This window comes from Oncorhynchus mykiss, chromosome 2, assembly GCF_057628025.1.
Source record: "Oncorhynchus mykiss isolate SJ-2025 chromosome 2, ASM5762802v1, whole genome shotgun sequence".
Lineage (NCBI taxonomy): Eukaryota > Metazoa > Chordata > Actinopteri > Salmoniformes > Salmonidae > Oncorhynchus > Oncorhynchus mykiss.
This window is the reverse complement of record NC_143023.1, coordinates 67,003,278-67,023,333: the sequence shown is the minus strand read 5'-3', so window position 1 is coordinate 67,023,333 and position 20,056 is coordinate 67,003,278. Positions and strand designations below refer to the sequence as shown.

Below are 20,056 nucleotides of genomic sequence, written 5' to 3'. Positions count from 1 at the left end.
GCCTTTTACTGAGGAGTGGCTTCTTTCTGGTCACGCTACCATGAAGGCCTGATTGGTGGAGTGCTGCAGAGATGGTTGTCCTTCTGGAAGGTTCTCATATCTCCCCTGAGGAACTCATAGTGACCATCGGGTTCTTGGTCACCTCCCTGACCAAGACCCTTGTCCCCCGATTGGTCAGTTTGGATGGTTGGCCAGCGCTAGGAAGAGTCTTGGTGGTTCCAAACTTTTTCCATTTAATAAATGGAGGCCACTGTGTTCTTGTGGACATTCAATGCTGCAAAAATGTTTTGATACCCTTCCCCAGATCTGTCTGTGCCTCGACACAATTGTGTCTCGAAGCTCTACGGACAATTTGTTTGGCCTAATGGCTTGGTTTTTGTTGTCAACTGTGGGACCTTAAATAGACAGGCGTGTGCCTTTCCAAATCATGTCCAATCAATTGAATTTACCACATGTGGACTCCAACCAAGTTGTAGAAACATCTCAAGGATTATCAATGGAAACAGGATGCACCTGAGCTCAATTTTGAGTCTTATAGCATAGGGTCTGAATACTTATGTAAATAAGGCATGTCTGTTTTTTATTTTTTATAAATCTGCAAACATTCTAAAAAAATGTTTTCGCTTTGTCATTAATGAGTACTGTGTGTAGATTGCTGTCATTTAATATATATTTTTTTCATTCATTATTGAATAAGACTAATGTAACAAAATGTGGGAAATGTCAAGAGGTCTGAAGGAAATGTATATATATAATTGAATGAATCTGTAGGCTAATAAAGTTCTATGAAATGGCATACAGTGGGGCAAAAAAGTATTTAGTCAGCCACCAATTGTGCAAGTTCTCCCACTTAAAAAGATGAGAGGCCTGTAATTTTCATCATAGACACCTGTACACTTCAACTATGACAGACAAAATGAGAAAAAAATCCTGAAAATCTCATTGTAGGATTGTTAATGAATTTATTTGAAAATTATGGTGGAAAATAAGTATTTGGTCACCTACAAACAAGCAAGATTTCTGGCTCTCAAAGACCTGTAACTTCTTCTTTAAGAGGCTCCTCTGTCCTCCACTCGTTACCTATATTAATGGCACCTGTTTGAACTTGTTAACAGTATAAAAGACACCTGTCCACAACCTCAAACAGTCACACTCCAAACTCCACTATGGCCAAGACCAAAGAGCTGTCAAAGGACACCAGAAACAAAATTGTAGACTGAATCTGTAATAGGTAAGCAGCTTGGTTTAAAGAAATCAACTGTGGGAGTAATTATTAGGAAATGGAAGACATACAAGACCACTGATAATCTCCCTCGATCTGGGGCTCCACGCAAGATCTCACCCCGTGGGGTCAAAATGATCACAAGAACGGTGAGCAAAAATCCCAGAACCACACGGGGGGACCTAGTGAATGACCTGCAGAGAGCTGGGACCAAAGTAACAAAGCCTACCATCAGTAACACACTACGCCACCAGGGACTCAAATCCTGCAGTGCCAGACGTGTCCCCCTGCTTAAGCCAGTACATGTCCAGGCCCGTCTGAAGTTTGCTAGAGAGCATTTGGATGATCCAGAAGAAGATTGGGAGAATGTCATATGGTCAGATGAAACCAAAATATAACTTTTCGGTAAAAACTCAACTCGTTGCGTTTGTAGGACAAAGAATGCTGAGTTGCATCCAAAGAACACCATACCTACTGTGAAGTATGGGGGTGGAAACATCATGCTTTGGGGCTGTTTTTCTGCATAGGGACCAGGACGACTGATCCATGTAAAGGAAAGAATGAATGGGGCCATGTATCGTGAGATTTTGAGTGAAAACCTCCTTCCATCAGCAAGGGCATTGAAGATGAAACGTGGCTAGGTCTTTCAGCATGACAATGATCCCAAACACCACGCCCGGGCAACGAAGGAGTGGCTTCGTAAGAAGGAACCTTTCAAGGTCCTGGAGTGGCCTAGCCAGTCTCCAGATCTCAACCCCATAGAAAATCTTTGGAGGGAGTTGAAAGTCCGTGTTGCCCAGCAACAGCCCCAAAACATCACTGCTTTAGAGGAGATCTGCATGGAGGAAATGGCCAAAATACCAGCAACAGTGTGTGAAAACCTTGTGAACACTTACAGAAAACGTTTGACCTCTGTCATTGCCAACAAAGGGTATATAACAAAGTATTGAGATAAACTTTTGTTATTGACCAAATACTTATTTTCCACCATAATTTGCAAATAAATTCATTAAAAATCCCACAATGTGATTTTCTGGATTTTTTCTCATTTTGTCTGTCATAGTTGAAGTGTACTTATGATGAAAATTATAGGCCTCTCTCATCTTTTTAAGTGAGGTAACTTGCACAATTGGTGGCTGACTAAATACTTTTTTGCCCCACTGTATATTAGGCCGTATTATTTTGCCATTTTAGGGGAAACACTTGAATGAAATACAGGCTTACTACTTCTAAGTCTCAAACGCCCCCAAGAGACAAACGCACAAGGAACACAATTCAAGCTTCAGCAAAGGACAACAGAAAACACACCTCTTTTAACAGGGAAATCATAATAAGTAAATAGGACACACCTGAGTGTCGTTAATGTCTCTTGGATGTTCTCTGCCGCCCCCTGGTGACAGGTAGAACCATGACACTCTAACGCAGTTCCACCTCCGACACCGCCAAAACTGCTTTGCGGATGTCGGCTGGCGTGGATCTGATAGAATCTAGCCCAGTCATTCAAAAGTATACAAGAGTTTCATCAGAACTTCAGACTTCCAATGAATAAAAGAGCAAAGAGTATCTGTTGGAGAACTGAGACTATAATCATCAGTAGCACTTTATAATAACACCGTGTGCAAAAGCATTTATAATGAATTAGTAAATTGTTTATCATGATAGTAATCTAGTTATTCACGCATTTATAAACAACTTTTAAAGTATTTAATAATGATTAATAACATCACTCATAAGATGTTCAGGTCCTTATAAACCATTTACTAACCATTAGTTAAGTCGTTTTATGTGTCCTCATCTAAAGTGTGGGATATTTATACTTTATAAATTCTTTATAAATGTTTTGAGCGGCCAGTGTAATTTCTCACAAAAAGATGGACATGCCATTGGTAGACATTCCAGCAGTACCTGGTGCTCCTTAAGGTCTCAAAATGGCCCCTAGAACATACATTCAGTTGGCCTGCACATGGCCCTGACCTCAACCACATCGAACACCTTTGGAATTCATTTGAATGCCGACTGCGAGCCAGGCCTAATCGCCCAACATCAGTGTCCGACCTCACTAATACTCTTGTGGCTGAATGGAAGCAAGTCCCCGCAGTAATTTTCCAACATCTAGTGGAAAGCATTCCCAGAATAGTGGAGGATGTTATACTGTAGCAGCAAAGGGGGGATCAACTCCATATTAATGCTCATGATTTTGGAATGAAATGTTCGACAAGCAGGTGTCCGCATACTTTTGGCTATGTAATGTATCAATGGTTAAACAACAAGCACACAATACTGAGGGGGTGAATTGCAACCAACAGACAGAATGTAGTGCTGTGCTACGCTTTACTAACGGATTTCTTAAAAAGCTACTACTGGGAGATTACATACACCTGAGTGTTAAAGCAAACTTGCTTGCAACAAAGTGACTCCCCTATCAAGGTATTTTGGTACTTTCCTTATACACTAGCCTATGCCAAAGTCCCCACATGGGTTGCCGCTGTCGGCTCCTGGCTTATATTCGTCGCATCTTTGATATTTGCCTCTCCAAAGGTGAGGCATGATGAGGCTTTTTATCAGCGGTATTGACCTCACAATAAGCCAGATTAGAGTAACTGCATGACAGCTTTGTGGTGCTGAAACATGAAGCGGCAGCCGCAGCGCAATCAATAAGAGGTAGCCCTACCTGTTTAACAGACTAAATTATGGACTGTCCACAGATTTGTCAGCCAACTCCTCCAATAGTGTCACCACTCTTTAAATACCTCTGTGTCCATGAAGGGCTTGATGTGTTAAGTTAAAACCAGTGCTTGAATTGAAGGGGTAGGCCTATGTGAGGGTATGCCATAGTCTATTTTTGTTAAAGAAAATGGCAAAAAGCAAACCCCTTGTTAGCTTACATCTTTGAAAAACGAAACCGGATTCTGATTGTATAAAGCAATCTAGAATGGCGCTTTCCTCCGCAATACTTTACGCTAGAAATTAGCTGCAAAATGCACAAGAAAGATGCAACTCCGATCACAGGAGGTTGGTGACACCTTAATTGGTGAGGACAGGCTGATGGTAATGGATGAAGCGTAATAAGTGTAATTGTATCAAATACATCAAACACATGGTTTACATGTTGTTGATGCCATTCCATTGGCTCAGTTCCATCCATTATTATGAGCCGTCCTCCCCTCAGCAGCCTCCACTGACTCCGATGCATATTGGGATATCTTTAGTTTGTCTCTATGAAATTCAGACGCTGAGCTATGAAGATCTATAGTTGAGAAAAACAAAAAGAGACTAGTAATAGTCCTATGTTGCTATCAATTGAGCTATTCACCTTCTGTTAAAAAGGTGTTTAACTAGAGTCGATGTGTGCGCCCACGAGGAAATTTAATGAGGATAATAAAAAATCCCCATCAAAAAGTTAGAGGTTTCTATATTCTTGCATGGGCTGCATCTCAATCCACAGCATTTCAATCTGGGCTCCCGGGTGGCGCAGCGGTCTAAGGCACTGCATCTCAGTGCAAGAGGCATCACTGCAGTCCCTGGTTTGAATCCAGGCTGCATCACATCCAGCTGGGATTGGGAGTCCCATAGGTCGGTGCACAATTGGCCCTGCCTTGTCCAGATTTGGCTGGGGTAGCTCATGTACTGGAGGCAGCTCTGCAGAGGGGTCACTATTTGGAACAGCCACAAAGTCTTAAATCTGATTCAAACCTTTACCACACTGATAACCCTAAGGCCTAACCCTAACCTTACATTTAGACCAAAAAGCAAATGTTTGTTTTCATACATATTTATGATAATAGCCAAGTTTGGAGCTCAGTTCTGCCTCCAGGTCAAGATTCATGACAATAAACATCAACCTGCTTCTGTAACTGTGGTGGAAGGTGACAGAGCTACACCTGTGCTTGCCAGACCAGGAGACATCCCGAAAAACCAAATGCTTTGGGATAGCAACTAATATGACCCCACCATTCAAAAGCTGAGACTCTCATGAACACGTAGGCCTACATGTAGGTTGTATTGCACTATTTTATTTTTTTATTTCACCTTTATTTAACCAGGTAGGCTAGTTGAGAACAAGTTCTCATTTACAACTGCGACCTGGCCAAGATAAAGCATAGCAGTGTGAACAGACAACACAGAGTTACACATGGAGTAAACAATTAACAAGTCAATAACACAGTAGAAAAAAAGAGAGTCTATATACATTGTGTGCAAAAGGCATGAGGAGGTAGGCGAATAATTACAATTTTGCAGATTAACACTGGAATGATAGATGATCAGATGGTCATGTACAGGTAGAGAGATATTGGTGTGCAAAAGAGCAGAAAAGTAAATAAATATAAACAGTATGGGGATGAGGTAGGTCAAATTGGGTGGGCTAATGACTGATAGACTATGTACAGCTGCAGCGATCGGTTAGCTGCTCAGATAGCAAATGTTTGAAGTTGGTGAGGGAGATAAAAGTCTCCAACTTCATCGATTTTTGCAATTCGTTCCAGTCACAGGCAGCAGAGAACTGGAACGAAAGGCGGCCAAATGAGGTGTTGGCTTTAGGGATGATCAGTGAGATACACCTGCTGGAGCGCGTGCTACGGGTGGGTGTTGCCATCATGACCAGTGAACTGAGATAAGGCGGAGCTTTACCTAGCATGGACTTGTAGATGACCTGGAGCCAGTGGGTCTGGCGACGAATATGTAGCGAGGGCCAGCCGACTAGAGCATACAAGTCGCAGTGGTGGGTGGTATAAGGTGCTTTAGTAACAAAACGGATGGCACTGTGATAAACTGCATCCAGTTTGCTGAGTAGAGTGTTGGAAGCTATTTTGTAGATGACATCGCTGAAGTCGAGGATCGGCAGGATAGTCAGTTTTACTAGGGTAAGTTTGGCGGCGTGAGTGAAGGAGGCTTTGTTGCGGAATAGAAAGCTGATTCTAGATTTGATTTTAGATTGGAGATGTTTGATATGAGTCTGGAAGGAGAGTTTACAGTCTAGCCAGACACCTAGGTATTTATAGATGTCCACATATTCTAGGTCGGAACCATCCAGGGTGGTGATGCTAGTCGGGCGTGCGGGTGCAGGCAGCGAACGGTTGAAAAGCATGCATTTGGTTTTACTAGCGTTTAAGAGCAGTTGGAGGCCACGGAAGGAGTGTTGTATGGAAGGAGTGTTGTATGGCATTGAAGCTCGTTTGGAGGTTAGATAGCACTATGACTCAAGCCTCGTCTTTAGGTAACCGAGTACTGGGCTGAAACATGAATGAAAGTGAATAGAGCATTTCAGTGTCAAAGGTATCCGGATCAATCCACAGTAAAACATATATCCTTATACACTGAGTGTACAAAACATTATTTAAATAATTTCTCTGGGCTAATAGCATTAAGTCTTAATTCAAAGTTTCATCCAATATACAGTTGAAGTCGGAAGTTTACATACACCTAAGCCAAATACATTTAAACTCAGTTTTTCACAATTCCTGACATTTAATCCAAGTAAAAAATCCTGTTTTAGGTCAGTTAGGATCAGCACTTTATTTTAAGAATGTGAAATGTCAGAATAATAGTAGAGAGAAGGATTTATTTCAGGTTGTATTTATTTCATCACATTCCCAGTGGGTCAGAAGTTTACATACACTCAATTAGTACTTGCCTTTGCCTTTAAATTGATTAATTGGGCCAAACGTTTTGGGTAGCCTTCCACAAGTTTCCCACAATAAGTTGGGTGAATTTTGGCCCCTTCCTCCTGACAGAGCTGGTGTAACTGGGTCAGCTTTTTTAGGCCTCCTTGCTCGCACACACTTTTTCAGTTCTGCCCACAAATTGTCTATGGGATTGAGGTCAGGGCTTTGTGATGGCCTCTCCAAAACCTTGGCTTTGTTGTCCTTAAGCCATTTTGCCACAACTTTGGAAGTATGCTTGGGGTCATTGTCCATTTGTAAGACCCATTTGCGACCAAGCTTTAACTGATGTCTTGAGATGTTGCTTCAATATATCCACATAATTTCCCTTCCTCATGCTGCCATCTATTTTGTGAAGTGCACCAGTCCCTCCTGCAGCAAACCACCCCCACAACATGATGCTGCCACCCCCCGTGCTTCACAGTTGGGATGCTGTTCTTCGGCTTGCAAGCGTCCCCCTTTTTCCTCCAAACATAACGATGGTTATTATGGCCCGACAGTTCTATTTTTGTTTCTCCAAAAAGTACTATCTTTGTCCCCATGTGCAGTTGCAAACCGTAGTCTGGCATTTTTATGGCGGTTTTGGAGCAGTGGCTTCTTCCTTGCTGAGCATCCTTTCAGGTTATGTCGATATAGGACTCGTTTTACTGTGAATATAGATACTTTTGTACCTGTGTCCTCTAGCATCTTCACAAGGTCCTTTGCTGTTGTTCTGGAATTGATTTGCACTTTCCGCACCAAAGTACGTTAATCTCTAGGAGACAGAACGCTTCTCCTTCCTGAGCGGTATGAAGGCTGCGTGGTCCCATGGTGTTTATACTTGCGTACTATTGTTTGTATATGAACATGGTACCTTCAGGCGTTTGGAAATTGCTCCCAAGGATGAACCAGACTTGTGGAGGTCTACACATGTTTTTGGCTGATTTCTTTTGATTTTCACATGATGTCAAGCAAAGAGGCACTGAGTTTGAATGTAGGCCTTGAAATACATCCACAGGTACACCTCCATTGATTCAAATTATGTCAATTAGCCTATCAGAAGCTTCTAAAGCCATGACATAATTTTCTGGAATTTTCCAAGCTTTTTAAAGGCACAGTCAACTTAGTGTATGTTAACTTCTGACCCACTGGAATTGTGATACAGTGAATTATACGTCAAATAATCTGTCTGTAAACAATTGTTGGAAAAACTACTTGTGTCATGCACAAAGTAGATGTCCTAACCGACTTGCCAAAATGATAGTTTGTTAACAAGAAATTTGTGGAATGGTTGAAAACAAGTTTTAATGACTCCAACCTAAGTGTATGCAAACTTCCGACTTCAACTTTATATATTTTTTTTATTGATACCTACAGGTGTCCTAAAATTCTAAATGATCCATGGTATGACCATCTTAAAACAATTCCATATGTCAGCTTAGTAGAACCACCCCCTGTCGGGGCTCTGTCTGCGGTGTAAGGGTACGTTTTGAAAGTAGGCTACAATGCTTAGGATCATACGAGGTCTCAGATGTAATTATTTGCAAACAGCGACCGCGTCAAAAAGAGAAAATAAACATAGGCTACAAAACTCCTTTACTAGAGACATTGGTGATTTGATCTAAATTATTATATTATTGTCATTAAATAGAGTAGGTCTATTAATTGGACCGCCGACTATTAGCTCAGAATAATGGTGGTATAAAAAAAATATTATTCTGCTAATGTCTTCAGTCACGTAACAAGACTGGAATTGCATGAATATGCCGAGATCTGGCATATTCAGGCTGGTATGGCCATAAGCCCTGTCTCGTGTGATTTCGGAAGCTAAGCAGGGTTGTGCCTGGTTAGTACTTGGTTGGGAGACTGCTTGGGAACCCCAGGTGCTGTAAGCTTGCTGTGACATGGTGAGGTGAAGAGACCAAATGATGAGTGGTTAAGGATAACATAGTACTTTACTTAGAAATGGTAACGGAAGGATCACAGTAACACTGGGAAAACAACAAACACTAAGTCTCAAACTCACTCAGGAGACAAATGCACATTCCACACAATTCAAGCTTCAGCAAAGGATAACAGAAAACACACTTGTTTCAACAGGGAAATCATAACGAGTAAATAGGTCACACCTGAGTGTCGTTAATGTCTCTAGGGCGGTCTCGGCTGCCCTCTGTGTACAGTGGAACCATGACATAGAGCTGTCAAATCCACAAATGACGGACATTGCCATTGGATGGAACAAAACTACACCCAACTTTATATCCTTCAAATCCCATGCAACCGCGCGTAAGTTCATGCAACCGCATTACACGTTATATTGTCTACACCTCGATTAGACTGAAAGGCTATAAATACCCCCATTGAAATTAACACAACACTGTCATTATTTCTATACTTAATAGAGCCTACACTTTCTATTGCCCTTTTGAACTTCTAACGTGGTAAGGATAATAGGAAGGGAGTGGTTTTTGACACATGAGCAGCCGCTCACTGATTTGTTAGCTCATACACCTCCAAGAGCGCCAAAACATGCAGTTGTCAGCTAACTCAGGTTAACGCTCGATCTGATTGAATCGAGGACGTAGTATAAGTATATGATTTTTGTTGACAATCTCCCAATGTACCTAATAAGAAAGGATGCTGCAAAGGGTGACTCTTTCTGCACTATTAGCTAGACCAGTGATTATCATTGTAGTGTATCCAAAGGTAAACTGGAGTTCTGTATTCAACCTAATGCAAACCTGAAGCTGTCTGTTTTGTTTGTGGCTTCATGTTGATAATCCCTCTACTGGTGATGCGTTAAGTGTCATCTTCTCACCGTTGGAAAATTAAAGCTTCCACCTCCCTACTTCTCTCGCCTCAATTAAACACGTTGTTGTGTCATGAATTTCTTTATTTCAACCAGGATTGCTGTCAATGACTGCTGTTTAACAAGCGTATGTCACACCCTGACCATAGTTTACTTTGTATATTTCTATGTTGTGGTTGGTCAGGGTGTGATCTGAGTGGGCATTCTATGTTTCATGTCTAGTTTGTCTAGTTCTATGTTCGGCCTGATATGGTTCTCAATCAGAGGCAGGTGTTCGTCATTGTCTCTGATTGGGAACCATATTTAGGTAGCCTGGGTTTCACTGTGTGTTTGTGGGTGATTGTTCCTGTCTTTGTGTTTACACCAGATTGGGCTGTTTTGAGTTCTCACGTTTCTTGTTTTCGTTAGTTTGTTCATGTATAGTGTCTTCATTAAACTACAATGAACAACCACCACGCTGCGTTTTGGTCCGCCTCTACTCCACAACAAGAGAACCGTTACAGAATCACCCACCACAACAGGACCAAGCGGTGTGGTAATGGGCAACGGAAAAAGCAGCAGCAGGAGCAGCGCGAGGAGGTATGGACATGGGAGGAGGAATTAGACGGAAGAGGACCCTGGGCTCAGCCAGGAGAATATCGCCGTCCCAAAGAAGAACTGGAGGCGGCGAAAGCGGAGAGGCGCTGGTATGAGGAGGCAGCGCGGCGTCGTGGATGGAAGCCCGGGAGTCAGCCCCAAAAATTTCTTGGGGGGGGGCTAACAGGGAGTATGGCTACGCCAGGTAGGAGACCTGAGCCAACTTCCTGTGGTTACCGGGGGGCTGGAGAGACCGGGCAGGCACCGTGTTATGCTGTGGAGCGCACGGTGTCCCCAGTGCGGGTGCACAGCCCGGTGCGGTACATTCCAGCTCCGCGTATCGGCCGGGCTAGAGTGGGCATCGAGCCAAGTGCCATGAAGCCGGCTCTACGCATCTGGTCTCCAGTGCGTCTCCTTGGGCCGGCTTACATGGCACCAGCCTTGCGCACGGTGTCCCCGGTTCGCCTGCATAGCCCAGTGCGGGCTATTCCACCTCGCCGCACTGGCAGGGCGACCGGGACCATTCAACCGGGTAAGGTTGGGCAGGCTCGGTGCTCAAGAGCTCCAGTGCGCCTGCACGGCCCGGTCTATCCGTCACCACCTCCACACCCCAGCCCTCCGGTGGCAGCTCCCCGTACCAGGCTGTCTCTCCGGCCCATCCGTCCAGAGCCTTCCTCCTCTCCAGCGCTGCCGGAGCCTCCCGTCTGTCCGGCGCCTCTGCCGGAGCCTCCCGTCTGTCCGGCGCCTCTGCCGGAGCCTCCCGTCTGTCCGGCGCCTCTGCCGGAGCCTCCCGCCTGTCCGGCGCCTCTGCCGGAGCCTCCCGCCTGTCCGGCGCCTCTGCCGGAGCCTCCCGCCTGTCCGGCGCCTCTGCCGGAGCCTCCCGCCTGTCCGGAGCCTCCCGCCTGTCCGGCGCCTCTGCCGGAGCCTCCCGCCTGTCCGGCGCCTCTGCCGGAGCCTCCCGCCTGTCCGGCGCCTCTGCCGGAGCCTCCCGCCTGTCCGGCGCCTCTGCCGGAGCCTCCCGCCTGTCCGGCGCCTCTGCCGGAGCCTCCCGTCTGCCCGGCGCCTCTGCCGGAGCTTCCCGTCTGCCCGGCGCCGCCAGCGCCGCCCGTCTGCCCGGCGCCGCCAGCGCCGCCCGTCTGCCCAGCGCCGCCAGCGCCGCCCGTCTGCCCAGCGCCGCCCGTCTGCCCAGCGCCGCCCGTCTGCCCAGCGCCGCCAGTGCCGCCCGTCTGCCCAGCGCCGCCAGTGCCGCCCGTCTGCCAGGGGCCGCCAATGCCGCCCGTCTGCCAGGGGCCGCCAGTTCCGCCCGTCAGCCAGGGGCCGCCAGTGCCGCCAGTCAGCCAGGGGCCGCCAGTGCCGCCAGTCAGCCCAGCGCCAGCGCCGCCAGTCAACCAGGGGCCGCCAGTGCCGCCAGTCAGCCAGGGGCCGCCAGTCAGCCAGGGGCCGCCAGTCAGCCAGGGGCCGCTAGAGCCCCTCCGCCCGGAGCAGCTGTCCCTCTGTCCCGAGCAGCTGTCCCTCTGTCCCGAGCAGCTGTCCCTCTGTCCCGAGCTGTCTCTTAGGAGGGTCACCTATCTAGGGACGCTGAGGAGGTGGACAAAGACTATTATGGAGTGGGGTCCACGTCCAGCGCCAGAGCCGCCTCCGCGGACAGATGCCCACCCAGACCCTCCCCTATAGGTTCAGGTTTTGCGGCCGGAGTCCGCACCTTGGGGGGGGGGTACTGTCACACCCTGACCATAGTTTACTTTGTATATTTCTATGTTGTGGTTGGTCAGGGTGTGATCTGAGTGGGCATTCTATGTTTCATGTCTAGTTTGTCTAGTTCTATGTTCGGCCTGATATGGTTCTCAATCAGAGGCAGGTGTTCGTCATTGTCTCTGATTGGGAACCATATTTAGGTAGCCTGGGTTTCACTGTGTGTTTGTGGGTGATTGTTCCTGTCTTTGTGTTTACACCAGATTGGGCTGTTTTGAGTTCTCACGTTTCTTGTTTTCGTTAGTTTGTTCATGTATAGTGTCTTCATTAAACTACAATGAACAACCACCACGCTGCGTTTTGGTCCGCCTCTACTCCACAACAAGAGAACCGTTACAGCGTACTTTATCTCGAATAGCATTAAGCTTAAATAGGTCGTGTATGATAGGTTTATCAACTGCCCCTCTTTTGTGCAGGTTACCGTTTTTGTTCTGAAGGCAGCTCTGCAGTGTGGTCACCAGCTGGCACAGCAGCAAAGTCATCAAATCTGCCTAATAAGCCTAACCCTAACCTTAACCACACTGCTAACCCAAATGCATAACCCTAACCTTAAATTAAGACCAAAAAGCTCATTATTATTTACATACATTTTTACAATAATAACCAATTTTGACTTTGGAGCTGGCCCATCTAGCGGAAATCGCTCAGTTCTGGCACAAGGACAAGACTCATCCCAATAAATGTCAACCTGCCTCTTTTGTGTTGCCATGATCAAACGTAGGAAGACTAAAAAAAGGTGGCCATGCTTCAACAACACATGTATAAAATTCATACAGACAGAAAGGTGAGCAGGGGATAAAAGAAAGCCTGTGCCATTGTTTGGAAGTGATAAGGCTAATGAGTGGTGGTTACGGTGGTTCTATCCATCTGTCTCACCGGGGTTCTGGAATGTCTGCTTGTGTGCCGTCACCATGGTCACAAAGCCAGGGGCTGAGTGATCCTACAGTACTCTCTCTCTGATTTCTTTGAGGATGTGCCTAGCTCTCAGATGGGGGCCTGTTCTCCCTAAGTCACTCAGGGCAACTGGGGCCTCGTAGACCCAATCCACTCTGGCTGAGAGTGGCCAAAGTGTGTTTGTTTGCTTAAACCAAGCCTCACACAGATACATACCAAATTGTGTTATAATGATACTGCAACACGTCTTCCCTGGTCTCACCTCTCCTGTCTCTACCACAGGTCACCAAGATGCTGTCAGTGGTGGTGATCCTGTTCGCCTTACTGTGGATGCCCTACCGGACCTTGGTCCTTATTAACTCCTTCGTTGACACACCTTACCTGGACGCCTGGTTTGTACTGTTCTGTCGGATTTGTATGTATGCCAACAGTGCCATCAACCCTGTAGTGTACAACCTGATGTCTCAGAAGTTCCGTTCAGCATTCCGCGGGCTCTCCCAGTGCCAGAGGCTGGAGGCCCACTGTACACTCTCCATGAACCAGACCGGCTACAGCATGGCCAGGGACCCACGCACCTCCCAACAGACTAGCAACGAGACCAAACAGGGGGCAAGGAGAGTGACCTGCACTGACACAGTGACAGAGTGGCAGAGCAAAGACACCTCCTCAGCCCAAGAGAGGAAGGATCTGCATCACCGGAAGGAAGAGAGGAAAGACACAAGCTTTGGTGAGATCAACTCCACACCTGGGCAATCTGAGATCAACTCCACACCTGGGCAATCTGAGATCAACTCCACACCTGGGCAATCTGAGATCAACTCCACACCTGGGCAATCTGAGATCAACTCCACACCTGGGCAATCTGAGATCAACTCCACACCTGGGCAATCTGAGATCAACTCCACACCTGGGCAATCTGAGATCAACTCCACACCTGGGCAATCTGAGATCAACTCCACACCTGGGCAATCTGAGATCAACTCCACACCTGGGCAATCTGAGACCAACTCCACACCTGGGCAATCTGAGATCAACTCCACACCTGGGCAATCTGAGATCAACTCCACACCTGGGCAATCTGAGACCAACTCCACACCTGGGCAATCTGAGACCAACTCCACATCTGGGCAAACTCAGATCAAAGCCACACCAGGGCAACATGAGATGAGTGAGGCAGGAATTAATCACACAGTGCTGTAGATAAAGCAAGCTTGTTTTAACATGAGTAAGTGAGTATTCACAAAACAATGTGGTAACATATCAAGCCCTTTAGGGCAAGGTTTCTCACACTATGGGTCGGGACCCAAAGTGGGTCCTGGGCATTATACATCTACGTATATACAGTAATTCTTCTTTTAATTTGAGTTGTTGAAGGATGATTTGAGTAACATGAGGACGGTCAATTTCTCATTTGGGTTTCGAGCTGAAAAAGTTTAAGAACCCCTGCTTTATGGTATTGCAGGATGCATTTGATTGGAAAAGTAATCCATATAATTACCCTTGAATAAGCACTATCACCTATTGCAGAATGATAAGATTCAGGCAATTAACAGTTTTATAATTTAGGATTCTCTGTGTTTGGCTGATCGTAAAAACCATAATCAACACCTAACTCCTCTGCAGAGTGTTATGGGTCACTCCCAAGGATCACTGCAGGGCTACTCTGCTCTTGTTAGTGCATTTCATTAGGTACGCTTCTCATTAGGTTGTTATACTCAGAGGGAAAGAGGAATAACATGATGTTAAGAGAGAGAGAGCACTAACTGCCTTTAAAGGGCAATTTCACCACTTTTCAACCTAATTTTTATTATCCCAAGCACAATACCAGTGTCTACATATGTGAAAACAACACATTTCTAAGTTTGATATAAAAAATATATAAAGCTAAAAAGTTCTACCCCTTGACCCAGGGACAACACTGTACAGCACCACCATATGTTCTGCACAAAAGCCCCAGCTCAGAGCATAAGACATTTTGCTATTGTTTTACCTCCACTTTGCCAAGAGATTAATTTGAAATGTTCTGGGCCACATGAGAAAGTTGGAATGGGTGGGGTAACCGGAGTTAGTGATCCATTCATTTGTGGCTGAATGGTATTCAACAAAAGCAACCAGAGTATACAAATGCCCATAGATGTTTAACGTTTGAGTTAATATCCGGAATAACGGATAAAAATGATCCATTAACAATGTTCGGAGAAGTGGGGATATTAGGATGCTGGCCTTTGATTCAAAGTGGTTCACCACGCAGCGAAAATTTGTTCAAGTCGTTGCATTATTGAAAAAGTGGATCATCTTCTACACATCCACACCTCATGATGAGTCATGGTCCCAGCCCAGGCTGAGTCTCTTTCAAATTGTTCCTTAACATTACAGATCCTGAATAAAAGGGGAATGTGTGCAAAAACTAATACTGTAATGAGAATCCCACTTTAGTTTCAATAATTTCTAGCTAGTAGCAATCGAGATATGAGTAAGCTCTGTCAATACGAGTAAGCTCTGTCAATACGAGTAAGCTCTGTCAATACGAGTAAGCTCTGTCAATACGAGTAAGCTCTGTCAATATGAGTAAGCTCTGTCAATATGAGTAAGCTCTGTCAATATGAGTAAGCTCTGTCAATATGAGTAAGCTCTGTCAATATGAGTAAGCTCTGTCAATATGAGTAAGCTCTGTCAATATGAGTAAGCTCTGTCAATATGAGTAAGCTCTGTCAATATGTGTAAGCTCTGTCAATATGTGTAAGCTTTGCAGCTTTTTACTACGGATAGTTATAGTGCCAGAGAGTTATGGATGATCTGTGCCATTGTATTTTTCCTGCTAGAAGTCTACAGGTGGCTGACTGTGGCTCCATCAGTGCCTGAGTGTTTGTATTTACTATAGAGAGTTCAGCCAACTCTGATCGCTCCCTGTAGTGCAGTTGCGCTGGATGGAGATACATTACCTATATGGTTGTAGTCACTGTTGTGAGATGGTTACTGTAATTGATTGGGAACAGGAGAAGAAATGTAATATAATGTACATTTAGGAAACTGGAGTAAAATACGGAATACATGGCTACGTGTTTTATTTGAATGTTTGTAAAAAATAAATAAAAAGGGGTTAGATCAGCTTTAATATTGCAGATTGTGGGTTCTATCAATGTAGTTGTTTGCATTATTTCCAATCCCCCATATATTTCTTTCTTTCTTATTTTTTAAAATATACACTGCTCAAAACAATAAAGGGAACACTAAAATAACACATCCTAGATCTGAATGAATGAAATATTCTTATTAAATACTTTTTTCTTTACATAGTTGAATGTGCTGACAACAAAATCACAAAAAATTATCAATGGAAATCAAATTTATCAACCCATGGAGGTCTGGATTGGAAGTCACACTCAAAATTAAAGTGGAAAACCACACTACAGGCTGATCCAACTTTGATGTAATGTCCTTAAAACAAGTCAAAATGAGGCTCAGTAGTGTGTGTGGCCTCCGCGTGCCTGTATGACCTCCCTACAACGCCTGGGCATGCTCCTGATGAGGTGGCGGATGGTTTCCTGAGGGATCTCCTCCCAGACCTGGACTAAAGCATCCGCCAACTCCTGGACAGTCTGTGGTGCAACGTGGCGTTGGTGGATGGAGCGAGACATGATGTCCCAGATGTGCTCAATTGGATTCAGGTCTGGGGAACAGGCGGGCCAGTCCATAGCATCAATACCCTCCTCTTGCAGGAACTGCTGACACACTCCAGTCACATGAGGTCTAGCATTGTCTTGCATTAGGAGGAACCCAGGGCCAACCGCACCAGCATATGGTCTCACAAGGGGTCTGAGGATCTCATCTCGGTACCTAATGGCAGTCAGGCTACCTCTGGCGAGCACATGGAGGGCTGTGCGACCCCCCAAAGAAATGCTACCCCACACCATGACTGACCCACCGCCAAACCGGTCATGCTGGAGGATGTTGCAGGCAGCCGAACGTTCTCCACGGCGTCTCCAGACTCTGTCACGTCTGTCACATGTGCTCAGTGTGAAGCTGCTTTCATCTGTGAATAGCACAGGGCGCCAGTGGCGAATTTGCCAATCTTGGTGTTCTCTGGCAAAGGCCAAACGTCCTGCACGGTTTTGGGCTGTAAGCACAACCCCCACCTGTGGACGTCGGGCCCTCATACCACCCTCATGGAGTCTGTTTCTGACCGTTTGAGCAGACACATGCACATTTGTGGCCTGCTGGAGGTCATTTTGCAGGGCTCTGGCAGTGCTCCTCCTGCTCCTCCTTGCACAAAGGCGGAGGTAGCGGTCCTGCTGCTGGGTTGTTGCCCTCCTACGGCCTCCTCCACGTCTCCTGATGTACTGGCCTGTCTCCTGGTAGCGCCTCCATTCTCTGGACACTACGCTGACAGACACAGCAAACCTTCTTGCCACAGCTCGCATTGATGTGCCATCCTGGATGAGCTGCACTACCTGAGCCACTTGTGTGGGTTGTAGACTCCGTCTCATGCTACCACTAGAGTGAAAGCACCGCCAGCATTCAAACGTGACCAAAACATCAGCCAGGAAGCATAGGAACTGAGAAGTGGTCTGTGGTCACCACCTGCAGAACCACTCCTTTATTGGGGGTGTCTTGCTAATTGCCTATAATTTCCACCTGTTATCTATTCCATTTGCACAACAGCATGTGAAATGTATTGTCAATCAGTGTTGCTTCCTAAGTGGACAGTTTGATTTCACAGAAGTGTGATTGACTTGGAGTTACATTGTGTTGTTTAAGTGTTTTTTTTTTAGCAGTGTATTTTCCTTTATTCTTTTCCCCTAACCCTACCTCCCCTCCCCTAATTGGAGTAAACTAATGGACAACAATACTTAGGCTTCTACTTCCAGCTTATACATACTATATAAATTTTATGGACACGGGACATGGTACATGGTACCTTTTACATTAGTTATAAAAAATGTTTTTACCCTTCAGCTACCATCAACCTCTCCCATCTATCTCTAAAAACCATCCAGCATTACTAAAAGTACTATTATATTATTGATCGACTGACCACCCAGCAGTGCTATTTTCAAGTAAATATTGTGGTTTTTCAGCCATTCCTGAACCTGCGACCAAAAAAAAGCTACATAAGGACAGTACCAAAACAAATTATCTAATGATTCTGTCTCTTCGCAGCAAAATCTACAGAGCAGGGATGGTTGTATCCCCCATATACATAACATTCTATTGGTTGCAAGAATTTTGTATAATAATTTTAATTATAAAAATAAAATAAAAAATCTGGCTGGCTACATGTTACATTGCTGATTTCAACCCTGAAAGTATATGTAATCATACGTTAATGTCAGACAGATACAGGTGTCCTGGGTGATCTTACACGTGGTTCTCCAATCCCAGTGGTCGTCAGACTATGACGTTTTATTACGCAAATATGAACACCTGTAAGAGTAAAAGTAAGCCTAATGGTCTGCATGTACAGATCTATCTTAAGGCTTCTAATATTTGTAACTTCCACTTTAAAAAATGTCAGGCTTGATTTTTCCTAACGAAAAATTTATCAACCCAGACAAAAATGGCCATTTATTACAATCCTCATAATAATTCACATTTCCTGTTGCTGCAGGACTATTTGCCTGCTGTGAGAAGCAGGGTCAAATTAAGATACTGCATCTGTATATCCCTGGATCTCCTGAAAACAAAAACAAAACAATTTATGAGTATAATGGAGGGAGTTGAATGCAGTTCGAGGTACCACTTGTGTGGAGGTGATGTGGGAACACACGTGATTAATTTCAAAGCTCTAACAATGTGCTATTCATTTTTAGGGGGACAAATAAGCCTTCAAGCTAAAATCCTTAATTGAAACAATAACAAAGCGTTATCCCTGTGGACATCGGAGGGTTGGAGTTAAATTGATAGAACCTACAATATATCTGCAATATTAAAGGATATATACACCCCCCCCCCCCCCAATAGAAAGAAAGGCAAATAATAAATTAAGCTCTATCCCTTCCTCTGTTTCGCTAAAAAGTTAAGGGATGGGGCTGGAGAAATGTAACACTCAAAATCATAGACAGCGCTATGGAAGCAAGGACTGACCATCCATGATATCACATGTAGAGTTTGATATCAATACAGTGTTTGCTTACATTTACATTATTTACAAACATTGGAGTAAAACAAGGGTATACTTTGTTCTAATGGGGTACGACAGTTGAACTAAGTTCATGAGGCATTTATAAATTCTATTCTTCAAGAAGTCAAAAATGTATGTAGCCACTAAGGATTCTAGCTTTAAAGAAAAGCATGTATCCATTCTCCCTACATCATTAAGATAAATTGAGAATACTTTTGTCATTTTGCCCAAAAACTGTTAAAACATAATTAATGTTGATCATGAATTTGAAAAGTAGAACATCATTCTCTTTGTTATGGCTAATTATAACATTCTCTAACATAACTGCAAAATAAACAAATGTGTGCTTTAACAAAACGCTCTTTATCTAACTGCTTACTCAGTTTATTGATTTGCTGATATGATTTTGTAGCATTATTTGTACTCTAAAAAGCTGTATATTTTTGGCTGATTTGATTTTGTTACTATTATTGGGAGCTAGAAAGCTTGCCACTTTGACATTGCGTCATCAGTGCGCTGTAAACTCAAGCTTAGAATTGCATTTGATTTGGAAGTGCTATAAAGAAATGCTAAACTCGTGATTGTAATGATAAATAAGCTATGTACTGGTGTGTGGTGTACAGTATATGCATATGCAGTAAGTATAGTGTTGTGTTTACAATTTTGCCAAAATGTAATAAATTCATTTTGTTTGTCAGCGATATCATTATTCCTTAAGGAAGTGATTGAGGTGGAAACTGGTTATGGGGATTCTAACCTATGGTTAGAATGGATTCAGTATAAAGCCAGATCAGTAGCGAAAGAAGAATGCTAGGCCTGTGCCACAGCAAAACCTCAGTTCATAACCATTTCCTTTCCATTTGATGGAATTCTTCACCTAGGGGAATGGCCTGTGTGGTAAAGCTGTTCCAGAGGGCCAAGGAGATGAACAATGACAGTTGCGTTGATCTGTGATATCTGTCCCCAGGTGCCGAGTACATCCAGACTTCCCCCTTTCACAGTTACAGGAGGATATTATTATTGTATGGCTCGCTACACCACAC

The 20,056-nt window shown here is 44.6% G+C and overlaps 1 protein-coding gene across 1 annotated transcript in view; it reads left to right on the top strand.

Moving 5' to 3' along the window:
* The window catches only part of LOC110494458 (thyrotropin-releasing hormone receptor-like), a 29,204-nt gene extending 15,092 nt beyond the window's left edge, over positions 1 to 14,112 (top strand). The window contains exon 3 of the mRNA XM_090205728.1: positions 13,175 to 14,112. Within this exon, the coding sequence (XP_090061854.1) occupies positions 13,175 to 14,092 (918 nt within the window). The 3' untranslated portion in view covers positions 14,093 to 14,112. The remainder of the gene's footprint in view (positions 1 to 13,174) is intronic.
* Positions 14,113 to 20,056: the final 5,944 nt, after the last annotated feature.